Raw genomic sequence first — 16007 nt, 5'->3', positions numbered from 1 at the left:
AAATTACTTAACAACGCCTGGAAACAGGCATGTATAACCGGCCACAATAGATACTTCTCACGTTAGTACCAGCCGTAATGGCTTGTTTACATATCTGACAAGTGGATTTGTCAAACTAGCACTGTTACTCCATTATGCTCACTATTACTATATAATTTTCACATCAAATATATTGATATTTTCTGAATAATGGGCCTTTTTAGAAAAATAAACACAGTTAGGGGTGTATTTACTAAAGGTTAATTTTAATCGATTTAAAATCAATTAAATTCGATGTTGGGTTTCTGGGGCCTAATCACACATTTACTAACAGACAATTTTTTATTTAATATTTTAAGTATTGGTAAATGTGTGATTTAGCTTCAGAAACACAACATCGATGTTAATCGATTTTGATCGATTAAAATCGACCTTTAGTAAATATACCCCTTAGTCTCATTTGAACTACTCAACAGGTTTTGTACACAATCCAGGGCCAGTGGGCCTGATTCAGACCCGCTCGCAAGCGCATAGAAGGTGTCGCATGGGGTCCGGCGGGTGATGCGGATGTCGTGAGGGATCAGGCGAGTGAGGGTGGAAGGGTCTGGCAGGTAAGGCAAAAGGGTCCGGTGGGTGCTGCGGGTGCCATGAGGGGTCCGGCAGGTGATGCAGAACGGCACGGCGGCTGCCGCTGAGGGTCCAGCGGGTGCTGCGGGGGGTGGCCTGGCGTGTGGACCACGCCCACGCCGCTAGTCATTGGCCACTGACACTAGTGACGTCATGATATCGGGTCACGTCGTGACGTCTCAGATGCCCCGAAATATTCCGGTTTTTGGAATATTTTGGTTTTTAGAATAACGGGTATGGGAGACTCAACCTGTACTTACGCTGCCTGTGTAACATACAGTAGTACAGTAAGCTTATCCATTTTTATGGTAGCTTCAACTAATGAATATTACAAAGCACTTTGTAGGTACAGTCCTCATATAAGTTAATTTATTGGGGATTGTTCCACTTTCATTCTAGTAAAGTTTTGCTCATATCTCTCAATAACCAACTAGTACATCATGTTGCTTTGCACAATACTTTTCTTTTAGCTCTATTTGCCCTCCAATAATATATATTACCTGTCCTAGGGGATCTGACATAAAGCAAACAGACTGTTCTCTATTCAGATACCGCACAAGACTTTACTTATCAGCTTGAAAAATGATTGTTTGAATCATGAATAAAAAGTGATGTTCTGATCTTGTTCATATTGCAATAACCTTTGTCATCATGTATGTTTTATATTGCTGTTGTTGGAATAAGCTACATATCACTGTTAGATACATATCAAAATCATAGCAATAACACTCACATATTTATGACTTATTATTATACTTATCTGAATTATCTAGACAATATAAGTTATGGTAGGTATGCTGTGCGATTTGCCTTTTCTAGCTTTCCTAAAAACAAGGTGATTAAACACCTTATCGGCTGACCATGGCGTGGCTTCTGACATATTACATAAATCAGGTAGCAACAATAGGAACTTTTATAACAACCTATAAAAGTGGTGAAGGACAAAGTTCAACTAGGGGTTACAACATCAATGCAATGATCCTCTGCATTGTGCAAATGCTATAATATGTGTTGGGGAGGGGATCCATGAAACGAGGCCTCAGATGGTTAAGTAACAGCTGTTCCCAATCCCAAAGCGATTATTATATGAATTGGGGGAGGAAATAATATGGGGGCGGGGGTAAAACAATAGCATGCTCAAAAGTGACTGTGACCTGGGCTACCAGCCCACCTACATCTCGTACCACTATATAGACCCATCTGGTTGGTTCATATGGCCCAGCAGTGTGGTTTAAACTACGCCATTACCAGAAGGAGAGCGGACCGATAGTAATGCAGTCCCGCTTTAACTGGCTGGCCGCACTTACCTGCCACGTGACCTAGTGAAATCAAACAACAGAGGAGGGAGGGAAGACATTACTAAGAATAGCTACTATAAAGTCAATCTCATTAATAACTATTGGTTAAAACTAGGGGTGTGCACCGGCCACTTTTCGTGTTTTGTGTTTTGGTATTGGATCTGGATCTTTCTTCGTGTTTTGGATCTGGATTGGTTTTGCCAAAACCACCCTTCCGTGTTTTGGGTTCTGGGTTTTGTGTTTTGGATCTGTATTTTTTTGAAAAAAAGCATAAAAACAGCTAAAATCACAGAATTTGTAGGTTTTTCTGCTCCTATGCTATTATTAACCTCAATAACCTTAATTTCCACTCATTTCCAGTCTATTCTGAACACCTCACAATAGTGTTTTTATGTCCAAAAGGTTGCACCGAGGTAGCTGGATGACTATGCTAAGCGTCACGAGTGGGCGGCACAAACACGTGACCCATCTAGGAGTGACACTGCAGTGGCAGACAGGATGGCAGTTAGAAAAACTAGGCCCCAAACTGTACATAATGCAAAGAAAAAAAAGAGGTGCAAGATGGAATTGTCCTTGGGCCCTCCCACCCACCCTTATGTTGTATAAACAGGACATGCACACTTTAACAAATCAATCATTTCAGCGCCAGGGTCTGCCACACAACTGTGGCTGAAATGATTGGTTCGTTTGGGCCCCCACAAAACAAGCTGGCAATTAATGTGTCCCTGCACAAACTGGCTCTACGGAGGCAAGATGTCATCCTCATCCTCCTCATCCACCGATTCCTCACCCTCTTCAGTGTGTACATCCTCATCCTCATAAAGTATTAACTCGTCCCCACTTGAATCCACCACCACAGGTCCCTCTGTACCTTCTGGAGGCTGGTCTCCCTGGAAGAGCTGATAATTCATTTTGATGAACATCATCTTCTCCACATTCTGTGGAAGCAACCTCCTACGCCTTTCGCTGACAAGGTTCCCGGCTGCACTAAACACTCTTTCGGAGTACACACTGGAGGGGGGGCAACTCAGGTAAAATAGAGCCAGTTTGTACAGGGGCCTCCAAATTGCCTCTTTTTCCTGCCAGTACAGGTATGGACTGTCTGACATGCCTACTTGTATGCTGTCACCGATGTAATCCTCCACCATTCTGTCAATGGTGACAGTATCATATGCAGTGACAGTAGACATGTCAGAAATTGTTGCCAGGTCCTTCAGTCCGGACCAGATGTCCAAACTTGGTCCTGCCTGCCCTGCATCACCGCCAGCGGGTTGCTTAGGATACCTAAGTTTTTTCCTGGCAGCCCCAGTTGCGGGAGAAAATGAAGAAGGAGCCGTTGACGTGTCACGTTCCGCTTCAGCTGACAGTGTGTTCACCAGCAGGTCTTTGCACCTCTGCAGGCTTGTGTCGGCCGGAAAGAGAGACACCACATAGGCTTTAAACCTAGGATCGAGCACGGTGGACAAAATGTAGTGGTCTGATTTCAACAGATTGACCACCCTGGAATCCTGGCAAAGCGAATGAAGGGCTTCATCCACAAGTCCCACATGCCGAGCAGAATCGCTCCGTCTTAGCTCCTCCTTCACTTTCTCCAGCTGCTTCTGCAAAAGCCTGATGAGGGGAATGACCTGACTCAAGCTGGCAGTGTCTGAACTGACTTCACGTGTGGCAAGTTCGAAGGGCTGGAGAACCTTGCACAACACGGAAATCATTCTCCACTGCGCTTGAGTCAGGTGCATACCCCCTCCTTTGCCTATGTCATAGGTGGATGTATAGGCTTGTATGGCCTTTTGCTGCTCCTCCATCCTCTGAAGCATATAGAGGGTTGAGTTCCATCACGTCACAACCTCTTGCTTCAGGTGATGGCGGGGCAGGTTCAAGAGTGTCTGCTGGCGCTCCAGTCTTCGGCACGCAGTCGCTGAATGGCGAAAGTGGCCAAAAATTTTGCGGGCCACCCAAAGCGTCTCCTGCACGCCCCTGTCGCTTTTCAGAAAATTCTGCACCACCAAGTTTATTGTGTGAGCAAAACATGGGACGTGCTGGAATTTGCCCAGATGTAATGCCCGCACAATATTGGTGGCGTTGTCATATATCACAAATCCCCAGGAGAGTCTAAGTGGGGTAAGCCACTGGGCGATGATTTCCCTCAGTTTCTCTAAGAGGTTGTCGGCGGTGTGCCTCTTACTGAAACCGGTGATACACAGCGTAGCCTGCCTTGTAACGAGCTGGCGTTTCTGAGATGCTGCTACTGGTGACGCTGCTGCTGTTGCTGCGTAAGGTGATACATCTACCCAGTGGGCTGTCACAGTCATATAGTCCTTAGTCTGCCCTGTTCCACTTGTCCACATGTCCGTGGTTAAGTGGACATTGTGTACAATGGCATTTTTCAGGACACTGAGGACACTTTTTCTGACGTTTCTGTACAGTCTCGGTATCGCCTGCCTAGTGAAGTGGAATCTAGACGGGATTTGGAACCGGGGACACACTACCTCCATCAATTGTCTAAATCCTACTGCACTAATGGCGGATACCGGACGCACGTCTAACACCAACATAGCAGTCAAGGCCTCAGTTATACGTTTTGCTTCAGGATGACTGCTGTCGTACTTCATCCTCCTCGCTAAGGACTGTTGGAGGGTCAATTGTTTAGTAAAAGTAGTGGTGTTCCTACTTCCTCTCTGGGATGATGAACGACTCCCAGCAGCAGCAACAGCAGCAGCGGCAGCAGTAGGCGTAGCAATGCAGGATCCTCCGGAGGAATCCCGGATAGGAGAGTCAGTCATGCCAGTGACATGGCCTGCAGGACTACTTCCGATCCTGACTAAGGAGGAAATTGACGAGGAGGGAGTTGACGGTGTGGTTTGCAGGCGCTTGGATACAACAGGACAACGGGATTTAGGTGTCCCTGGACTGCTTACGGTCTTAGCCAAAGTTTCTGAACTTGACAGTAACTTTTTATGAACACGCTGCAGGTGCCGTATAAGGGAGGATGTTCCTAGGTGGTTGACGTCCCTACCTCTACTTATTTCACCTTTACATATGGTACATATGGCAAGACAGTTGTTGTCCGGATTTGGATAGAAATATTGCCAGACCAAAGAGGTGGAATGTTTGGTCTTCTGCCCAGGCATGACCGTGATGGGCTTTTTCATCCCACGGACAACAACTGTCTCCCCCGGAGCCTGATTTAAACAAACCACATCACCATCAGAATCCTCCTCGCCAACTTCCTCCTCAGTGCCAGCTACACCAGTATCCTCATCCTGTTGTACTTCAACAGTGACATCTTCAATTTGCATATCAGCAAGTGGACTGTGGGTGCTCCTTTCAGCACTTGCAGGGGGCGTGCAAATGGTGGAAAGAGCCACCTCTTCCCGTCCAGTGCTGGGAAGGTCAGGCATCGCAACCACCACCACACTTGGACTCTCCTTGGGGATTTGTGATATCTTCTTAGAAAGCACAGTTCTTCGCTGTGCTTTTGCCAGCTTAACTCTTTAGATTTTTTTAGCGGGAGGAGGGCTTCCATCGTCATGTGAAGCTGAACCACTAGTCATGAACATACTAGGGATCGACCTTAGCCGTTCCTTGCCACTCCGTGTCGTAAATGGCATATTGGCAAGTTTACGTTTTTCTTCAGCTGATTTAAATGTCTTTTTCAAGGTCATTTTCCTGAACTTTGCCATTTGGGATTGTATGTGCCCTCTACTATGACATTGGGCATCGGCCTTGGCAGACGACGTTGATGGCATGTTATCGTCTATGTCATGACTAGTGGCAGCAGCTTCAGCACTAGGAGGAAGTGGTTCTTGATCTTTCTCTATTTTATTTTTATCGGAGAAAGTTTGGTCCTCCATTTATGTTATATCGATTTGATATATACGTGCGGCTAAACACAGAAAATAATTTTTTTTTTGGTTTGGACTGGAGTGTACTTTCGGGGGTTACAGCACCCTTAACGGTCAAGCCAGCCGGCCCTTTACTTATGACACAGGCGCACGCTTGGCACTACTTTGTTAATGCACGTGCGGCTACTGCGCACACAATTCACAAAAACAGAAAATAATTTTTTTTTTGGTTTGGACTGGAGTGTACTTTCGGGGGTTACAGCACCCTTAACGGTCAAGCCAGCCGGCCCTTTACTTATGACACAGGCGCACGCTTGGCACTACTTTGTTGATGCACGTGCGGCTACTGCGCACACAATTCACAAACACAGAAAATAATTTTTCTTTTGGTTTGGACTGGAGTGTACTTTCGGGGGTTACAGCACCCTTTAATGGTCAAGCCAGCCAGCCCTTTACTTATGACACAGGCGCACGCTTGGCACTACTTTGTTGATGCACGTGCGGCTACTGCGCACACAATTCACAAACACAGAAAATAATTTTTTTTTTGGTTTGGACTGGAGTGTACTTTCGGGGGTTACAGCACCCTTAACGGTCAAGCCAGCCGGCCCTTTACTTATGACACAGGCGCACGCTTGGCACTACTTTGTTGATGCACGTGCGGCTACTGCGCACACAATTCACAAACACAGAAAATATATAATTTTTTTAGCACTTGGGGGGAGCACCCCTGATGGACAGAGCACCCCCTGGATAACACTACAGCACCCCTTTAAGACTGGGACACTGCACAGGACTTTGGAGTGGACACTACACTACACTACACAGCCCTAACTCCCACCCTCCCTCTTCACTGTCCACAGCCAAGTGAGAAAATGGCACCGACGCGGGTACCTTATATAGGATCCAAAACCCGCGAGACTCGGAAGGCGGGATGATGACGTTTTGCCTCGATTTCAGATCCGAGTCAGGCGGGAAAAGTCGAGCCTGACTCGGATCGGACTCGGATCGGGGGGGCTCGGGGGGGATCGGATTTCAGAAATCCGAACCCGCTCACCCCTAGTTAAAACTAACCAGACGGGATAAAGTAATAACCCATCTACAGCCTCAGGGTTTAACTTCATTGTCTTAATGGTAGCTTTCTGTTTGCATGTCCGTCTTAGCTCTCAATAACAAGGCCCCCATAACTCTTGTTCTCCTTACCTATGTAATTATCTCCTCCTCTTGCTATCTGTGGCCCTTCAACTGGGGTACTGGTTCAGCCATCACAAATGTTGTGGTTATGGCGACGTTACAGTATATGAATAAATGTTTATTAAATATCTAAAATGTTTATATTGGTTTGTATTCTGCGTTGTCTGTGTTGTATTTTTTATGCATTTTATATACTGCTACTGCAGGCCCCTCGTGGCTCCCTATAAAATACAACAATAATAATAGTATTCATAATAAAGCATTTCATTTTATGCATGAAGTTATACATTGTTAAGTGCTACAAAATTGTAGCGAGTAATCCCAGGCATGTATTGTGAGAATTGGGAACCCTTTACAATTCTCTTATTCCTGCTTTAAATAGTAATATAAAAAAAGATCTGGTCTTAACCTGAGTGTCAATACTGTAATAGTTCTTTAAACTCTGATGAAAGAATACAAGATATACTGACTACTTCTTCATATGTTTATTGAGCAGACGTTCAGTATGCATTGTCTTTATGGGAAAAAGAATATGGACTTTTACATTCAGTATTAGGTGAACTGTGTCTACATTAGAGTGCCATATTTCAAGCCATTTGTCTCTATGGTCATAAGTGTAGATGCGAACAAGATGTGAGTGACTATACATCAGCTGTATTTGCGTGCAACCAGTGATAGACGAAGGTATACAGGGCCCATCAGGGAAATGAGGTGGTAGGGGCTCATACTTAAATGGTTTGGCCACCCAGAGGCTTGGCTAACCATTCATGGTCTGGGCTTATTTGGGGCATATTTAATTAGGCGCAGGGTTTACTACGTGGGGAAAAACTCCAGGTTCCATGTTCGGAGATATTCAATTATTCTGCATTTTCCCTGCACAGCGCACCTTTGTTCAACGCACAGTTAATCATAGATTCCCCAGAAAAAGTGTGAGGGAAACAGGACCTGATTGAATAGGTCTAGGCCAAAAATAATCCTGTGGCTTATATATAGATATATATATATATATATATATATATATATACACACACACACAGCAGGTAGATCACTGCTTCCTCTGACAGCCGTTAGACTGCGCCTCATATCAGTCATAGCGTCCCAACATCAGTTATAAGATGGCAGTGCCGGTGGAAACATGGTCACCATTGAGGTACGTACTGGGATTAGCTTGCTGAATCTAAAGGGCACATCAGCTACTGAAATTCATCGCCAACTTATTGAAGTGTACGGTGATAACTTCATGTCATGGAAACGGGTTTGGTGCACTGCCTTTGATAACTGCAGAACAGATGTTCAAGATGAGCAATGATCTGGCCGGCCAAACACGTCCACCACAAATGACAGTTTGTACCACATTTATTATCTGATTCAGGAGGACACTTGCTTTCAAGTTAGTGATATTGCAGACGAACTGGTTACTGAAACAAGTAACAGAAGTTCACAAAACCAATATTGTGGCATCGGTATTCTCTGAAGGCAATGGCCTCTTTCAGCAGGATTATGTGCCCTTGCCACGCTGCAAACATTGTTCAGTAGTGGTGTGAGGAACATGACAAAGAGTTCAATTAATTGACTTGGCCTCCAAATTCCCCAGATCTAAATCCGAACGAGCATTTGTGAGATATGCTGGGGAAAAAAAGTCTGACTGCCAGAGCCCCACCTGGGCTGTATCCTCTGGGCTGTAGATAATGGTGGTCACACTCCTTTTTAAACTTGTTTGGGTGGATACCACCATTAGAGCACAGATTCAGTGGCACACCAACACTACCTTGCTTCATTCTACCACTATATAGAGAACACTGATGGCGCAGCACTCAGAGCAAGAAAAATCGCACAGAAGCTGTAGCTGTTTGATTCTTCTAGCCCTGAGTGCCACACCTTTAGTTCTCTATATTATGCAAGTATATGAGAATGCCGGACTGTGATGGATGTATGGATAGATAGACAGACAGATTGGTACAGAGTTTTGTGCCCAGTCCAGCTTCTAACTCAGAGCATACAGGTATCAAACAAATGTTGCACCAACAATTCTCGGTTTCTGCTCGCTACATTCACATTCATTATATCTAGATCCCATCTACTGTATATCTCACATAAGACAAAACCACATACTGTACTTGTTTGCGTCCTAAATGACTGTCTCCATATGATACACACCCAGCAAACATCTCTCCTCCATCAGATTTCTCCCTCTCCAATACTTGCATATGTTTTTATTGTCCCCTTGGGAGATTTAGGAGAGGGGAGGTCCAGGTAGGGGAGTTAAGGCAGGACACAGAAAATGGCGTCATCACTACATGCACCCTGCTCTATAATGCCATGATTTCTAGCACTGTGCTATGGAGGACGAGGCGACGATGATACAATTTGTCACAAGTCGTGTCATCAAGCCTCTAGACCAGTGATTCCCAACCTCGGTCCTCAAGGCCCACTAATAGTCCTGATTTTAGTGATAGCCATGATTGTGCACAGATAGTTAAATCAAAATAACTGAGGTACTAATTAAGTCACTTGTGCTCAAGAATGGCTATCCCTAAAACCTGGACTGTTAGTGTGCCGTGAGGGCCATGGTTGGGAACCCCTTCTCTAGGCCGCTCAATTCACTGAAATTGGCCAGCATGCGGGAGGCTGGCGCACTGTCAGGTATCTGGGAGAGATCTACTGGATATTCATGAAGGGCAAGTAAGCCCTCTCCCCATCTGATTGTGAGCTCTTATTCATTTACTCCCTACTGATGTTATGGGATACATTCCGTAACCCGGCACAGGGGATACCAGCGCTTAAAATACCGGTGCCGGAATCCTGACACCTGTCAGAATTCCAGTGCTGGCATCCCCAAGGTAAGTAGCCGGGTTAGGGGGAAGGATAGCGTTAGGGTTAGGCACTACAGGGGAGGGTTAGGTTTAGAGTGTGGGGAGGGGGAGGTTAGGTTTAGGCACTAGGGAAGGAGGTTACGTTGAGCCACTGGGGAGGGAGAGGGGAAGGGTTAGGATACCTACAGACAAGTGTCGGTATCCTAACCCTGACGGCATCAGGATTTTGACCGTCGGGGTCCCGAGCACCAGTATCCCGTACCCGACACGATGTTATTGCATTCTACCAATTGTTGGGGATCCTTTTTATTTTTATCTATAAATGTGCTAAATACAAGTTAGCCTGGAAGGGCGGCACTCACCTGGTCCATCAAGCCTTTCACACTACAGCTCGCCCCCTACACAGACAAATAACAACCGCTCATACCATGCAGTTGAGCCTAAAGCACACATGGTTTAGGAGGCTGCAAACAAGCACACATTGAATGCAGCCAAAGTTCTCACATTCCTAACTGAAAGCCACATTTGATGTGTGGCAGTTTGCCAACCACATACAAACCGCACTAGGAAATCTCCCCTTAGCCTTTACTATAAAGTGACCTGGGAAACTATTGGCTCATATGCAGAGTTGAAGTCAGAGTCAGCCATAATTGCTTCCACATTGCATGCAAATAAATGTTCATATCTGCCCGTATTTGCAGTTGTATGAATCTCTGTGGTCAGATGTCAACATGTCGTCTCTGAACTTAGTCTATTTGCAATACCCCATTACAGCTTAGTTCCGCCTCCCATTAACCACAAGTGGAGGACTGACTGAGCTGTGTATGACTCTGCATCACCTAAAGCTGCGTACTGTATCACTGGCTTCGGAGCAATGCGTGCAAGGGCACAAGTTGCTTCCATAAAACCAACTAGTACTCAGCTTTGCAACAGCCTCAATATCTCCAAGATTCAGGGCAAATATCTATTGTTACTAGAGTACATGGGAAACATTTGAACATACCTAGATGGGGGTAGATGTTTCAAAAGTATAGATCTTCCTTCTTCTGTCATGGAATAAACACTTAGAAGGTCCAGTGTTTTGCTCTGCACATCGGGGACCTCGGAGGACAGCAGTGCAAAGAGCTGCTGGTTCACATTAGGGTGGCTGATTAACAGACGCTGGTTCTCTTCTACAAGGAATAATAGAGGACATTAGGAAATTTCTTCATTTAATTACCACACTGAAATGTCACTATCATAATTACATCCTTTCTATTCATTATTCAATATACAATACACTAGGGGTGAGCGGGTTCGGATTTCTGAAATCCGAACCCCCCCGAGCCCCCCCGATCCGAGTCCGATCCGAGTCAGGCTCGACTTTTCCCGCCTGACTCGGATCTGAAATCGAGGCAAAACGTCATCATCCCGCCTTCCGAGTCTCGCGGGTTTTGGATCCTATATAAGGTACCCGCGTCGGCGCCATTTTCTCACTCGGCTGTGGACAGTGAAGAGGGAGGGTGGGAGTTAGGGCTGTGTAGTGTAGTGCTGCTGTTGTCCACTACTTCAAAGTCCATAGGGGCTGGCTGTGTTGTGCTGTGCTGCTGTTGTTAATAGGGGCTGTGTCCACTACTTCAAAGTCCATAAGGGCTGGCTGGACTGTGTTGTGCAGTCAGTTCTCCATAGGGGCTGTGTCCACTCCAAAGTCCTGTGCAGTGTCCCAGTCCTAAAGGGGTGCTGTAGTGTTGTCCAGGGGGTGCTCTGTCCATCAGGGGTGCTCCCCCCAAGTGCTAAAAAAATAATATATTTTCTGTGTTTGTGAATTGTGTGCGCAGTAGCCGCACGTGCATCAACAAAGTAGTGCCAAGCGTGCGCCTGTGTCATAAGTAAAGGGCCGGCTGGCTTGACCGTTAAAGGGTGCTGTAACCCCCAAAGTACACTCCAGTCCACACCAAAAAAAAATTATTTTCTGTGTTTGTGAATTGTGTGCGCAGTAGCCGCATGTGCATCAACAAAGTAGTGCCAAGCGTGCGCCTGTGTCATAAGTAAAGGGCCAGCTGGCTTGACCGTTAAGGGTGCTGTAACCCCCGAAAGTACACTCCAGTCCAAACCAAAAAAAAAATTATTTTCTGTGTTTGTGAATTGTGTGCGCAGTAGCCGCACGTGCATCAACAAAGTAGTGCCAAGCGTGCGCCTGTGTCATAAGTAAAGGGCCGGCTGGCTTGACCGTTAAGGGTGCTGTAACCCCCGAAAGTACACTCCAGTCCAAACCAAAAAAAAAATAATTTTCTATGTTTGTGAATTGTGTGCGCAGTAGCCGCACGTGCATCAACAAAGTAGTGCCAAGCGTGCGCCTGTGTCATAAGTAAAGGGCTGGCTGGCTTGACCATTAAAGGGTGCTGTAACCCCCGAAAGTACACTCCAGACCAAACCAAAAAAAAATTATTTTCTGTGTTTGTGAATTGTGTGCGCAGTAGCCGCACGTGCATCAACAAAGTAGTGCCAAGCGTGCGCCTGTGTCATAAGTAAAGGGCCGGCTGGCTTGACCGTTAAAGGGTGCTGTAACCCCCGAAAGTACACTCCAGTCCAAACCGACTTGTGTGCGATGTAGCCGCACTTGCATCCTCAAAGCAGCAGCGACAAGCGTGCGTCTGTCTGTTAAAGGGTGGTGACACCCTCAAAGTGTGCTACACAAACAATAAAAATATTCTTCTTTTTTCTGTCTTTGTGAATTGTGTGGGCTGTAGCCGCACCTGCATCCTTAAAGCAGCAGCGACAAGCGTGCGTCTGTCTGTTAAAGGGTGGTGACACCCTCAAAGTGTGCTACACAAACAATTAAAATATTGTTCTTTTTTTTCGGTCTTTGTGAAATGTGTGGGCTGTAGCCGCACCTGCATCCTTAAAGCAGCAGCGACAAGCGTGCGTCTGTCTGTTAAAGGGTGGTGACACCCTCAAAGTGTGCTACACAAACAATAAAAATATTCTAACACGGAAGGGTGGTTTTGGCAAAACCAATCCAGATCCAAAACACGAAGAAAGATCCAGATCCAAAACCAAAACACAAAACACGAAAAGTGGCCGGTGCACACCCCTACAATACACTAATGCATGGCTTGGAAAAGTAATATTCCCCACATTTTGTTAAATAAATGAAAGAAAAAAAAATGTATGGCCCACAAAGTCCTTGTTATTTGATACATAAGTAATGGCCTTGGCTGTTAGTGGCTAATGAAAACATTTTAGTAATGATTGGCCTTTAGATACAAATAACGTACTAATGACGGAAAAGAGTATAAATTACCATTTCCACTGCAGGCTGCCTGCCATAACGTCAGGACAGACAGACAGAGATCTGCATCTACCGGATCTGCTTGTTTAGCAATCAGACACCTGAAGGAGGTATATGATGAGTAAAGCTAATAGATCAACACTAGTAAAAAGAAGGTTATAATGATACTCATCAATCAATCAAGGGGGTACATTTACTAAAGTGAGAGTTTTTAGAAGTGAGTTTTAGAAGAGATGTTGCCCATAGCAACCAATCAGATTGTAGCTATTATCTTCTAGAAGATGCTAGTTAAATGTTAAGTAGAATCTGATTGGTTGCTATGGGCAACATCTCTTCTAAAACTCACTTCTAAAAACTCTCACTTTAGTAGATTTACCACAAGGTCTCAGCATCAATTTAACAATTCTCAATTACACATAAGCCCTCAGAGCATTTTTACTTTCTTAAGGTGCCCACACACTAGACTAGTGTCCACTCACGATCACGATGCCGATGCGTGTACCCGCTTGGTCGTACATCGCATCTTGCCTGCTACAGGTAAGATTTGCCAATCTCATACACGATTTTGTGCAGATTGATCTTTAGTCAGACTGGACATTTTTTAGCACCATATTGTGTCCTGGAGAGCCTGGGAGCTGCTGGGGAGAGTTCAAGGGAAATCGGACACGATATCGCATCGTGAGCACATTGCCCAGTGTGTAGGCACCTTTAGAAAGAAATGGTTACATGTAAAAAACTGTTCTGTTACTATTTTTTGGGGGGAGGATGATGCTATCCCAGCAGGCAGGAGACATTCCCCATAAAAATTACAGATGAGCGGTTTGGTTTTGACTCAGATCTCTCAAAACGAGACAAAACATCATCTTTCACAGACATTATTGGTTGCAAACTTACCTGTTTATTACTGCATTGTCACCTATAACATTGAATCCAGAATTACTTCTGAATACTGTTTGTGTTGTACCTAATATAAAAGTAAACAAGATTTTTAAATACACCTATTAACCTGACACAATGACGGGGCAAGGAGAAGATCAGTAAAGAGCTTAATAAAGCAATAGTTGGGGAAGGAAAACAGAATTCACTTATGGCATATACAGACCACATTTACCTAAACCTTTTCTGCAGTGTTTGACTAATACAACAAGATACATAGAGCATCATTTATATTTTACATTTCGCTTTATTATATCTAACTGATGTAATTAACAGGGTTCAGATTAAAGGGAAAGTGACTAAGAACAGAAATCAATCTGGTCCTGAGGGGGCCCTGACTAGGTGAGAATTGAAGGCAAACACCCTACCTGCCCTGCACTGCAAACAGGTCTAGGATCTACAAAATAAAAAGGGTACTAGGTACTTACAGTCCTTTACAGTGTTGGCTAGGAGTTGTATGCCTCCAGAATAATAAATAGGAATCTGGTCTGTGTTGGAGAGTTTCTGGAGCAGCTGTGTCACAGATACTGCACTTTCTGTCCCAGCCTCCAGATCCTGTAAGGCCTTCTCTTCCTGCATGTCTTTCATCTCCTGGGAGTCTACCTGATTCACGTAACCTGTGCAATGTGCAGAGTAAGGATTCACTTCATCATAATCAGTTTACAAAAAACAAAGATTATATGTAAATTTGTTTAGTTATTTATATAGGACAGGCATATTAGTCGTTCCCATAAGTCTCTGCCCCGGTAGAGCTTACAGTCTTTGGGGTCTATGGGCCTGATTCAGACCCGCTCGTGAGCGCTATGCGCTCGCAAGCGGGTCGATGGTGGCTCAGTGCGCATGCGGGTCTCGTACCAAAGGGGGCGTGCTGTCGATGTTGAGTGACAGCACGCCCCCTTTGGTGGGCGGGCCAGGGGCGTGGCTACCCAGACGGAGGCGTTCCCATGGAAACCCCTACCGTCTGGGGCCGGCCCCACTGACATCACAAGTGATGTCAGTGGGAGTGCTTTCGGCTGTTAGAGCCGAAAGCACTCTAGGGCTTGCGGCAACGAGACCCTACCACAAGGGTCTCGTCGCAAGCCCGATGGTCGCGATGGTCTTGACCATCGCGACCATCTTCCTGGCCGCTCGCTATAGCTGTGGGTGGTCACCCACAGCTATGCGAGCGGCCAGGAGGCCGCTCTAAAAAACAGAAGGCCAGCTCTGATTCAGAGTGAGCACTCTGTCAGAGTGTCCGGCTCTGAATCAGGCCCTATGTACTAAGCCGTGGATGGAGATAAAGTACAAACCAATCAGCTCCTGTTATCTTTTAAACACAATCTAGGGCTGATTGGTTGGTGCTTTATCACTCTTCACTTTATCACATAGACCCCTATATTCCTACCATATGGACACTCACACGTATAAAAAAGGGTTATTTATTTATTTTTTGTCAGAGATCAATTAACCCACCAGTGTGTTTTTGTAACCCACCAGTGTGTTTTTGTAGCTTGGGAAAAAACTGCAGCACCCTGAAGAATCCCACAAGGGGAGAAAATACGAATTCTACATAGATAGGGCCTTAGTGGGAATCGAACCCAAGACCTCAGTGCTATGAGGCAGGCAGTAAGCAAAACATTGTCCCGCTGTGCTGCATATATATTAGTATAAAATCATTCCTCAGCCATGCCTTTGAGAACACACTTTACTGCTTGTATCTTAAATACTGTACATGTAAGGAAAGATTCCAGAACTAGATCACAAATGAAACACATATATCATCTTAACTGTCCTCCCACGTTAATATTGTATGGCTCCAGCACACAGGGAATTCAGTGACAATTGCTCTTGTACAATTTATGTGCTGTGCCTTTGGGGTTATGCTAAGACAGTATTGTTTATTTAGTGAGTGTCATGGTACCATTACAGTAATTAGCTGACATTTATGTCTAGTTTCCTACATGAAAGTCTTCAGTGTATTCTAACCAGTGTAAATTAATATGGAATCAAGGTTCCTAAATGTAGGTATATAAATCTCCCCCCTGGGTAGAGACATTATTTTTAT

At 45.1% G+C, this 16007-nt stretch overlaps 1 protein-coding gene across 2 annotated transcripts in view; it reads right to left on the bottom strand.

Moving 5' to 3' along the window:
* The window catches only part of TTC12 (tetratricopeptide repeat domain 12), a 149784-nt gene that overhangs the window by 53929 nt on the left and 79848 nt on the right, over positions 1-16007 (bottom strand). For both annotated transcript variants that reach the window (XM_088443011.1, XM_088443010.1), the window contains 4 exons: positions 14392-14580; positions 13922-13991; positions 13040-13128; positions 10760-10928 (listed from right to left, as the gene is read on the bottom strand). In XM_088443011.1, coding sequence (XP_088299137.1) covers positions 10760-10928; positions 13040-13128; positions 13922-13991; positions 14392-14580 — 517 coding nt within the window. The remainder of the gene's footprint in view (positions 1-10759; positions 10929-13039; positions 13129-13921; positions 13992-14391; positions 14581-16007) is intronic.

Source organism: Taudactylus pleione, unplaced genomic scaffold (genome assembly GCF_031769625.1).
Source record: "Taudactylus pleione unplaced genomic scaffold, aTauple2 ptg000322l, whole genome shotgun sequence".
Taxonomy (NCBI): Eukaryota; Metazoa; Chordata; class Amphibia; order Anura; family Myobatrachidae; genus Taudactylus; species Taudactylus pleione.
Note: the sequence above shows the minus strand (reverse complement) of the source record. Positions and strands in the feature narration are given on the sequence as shown.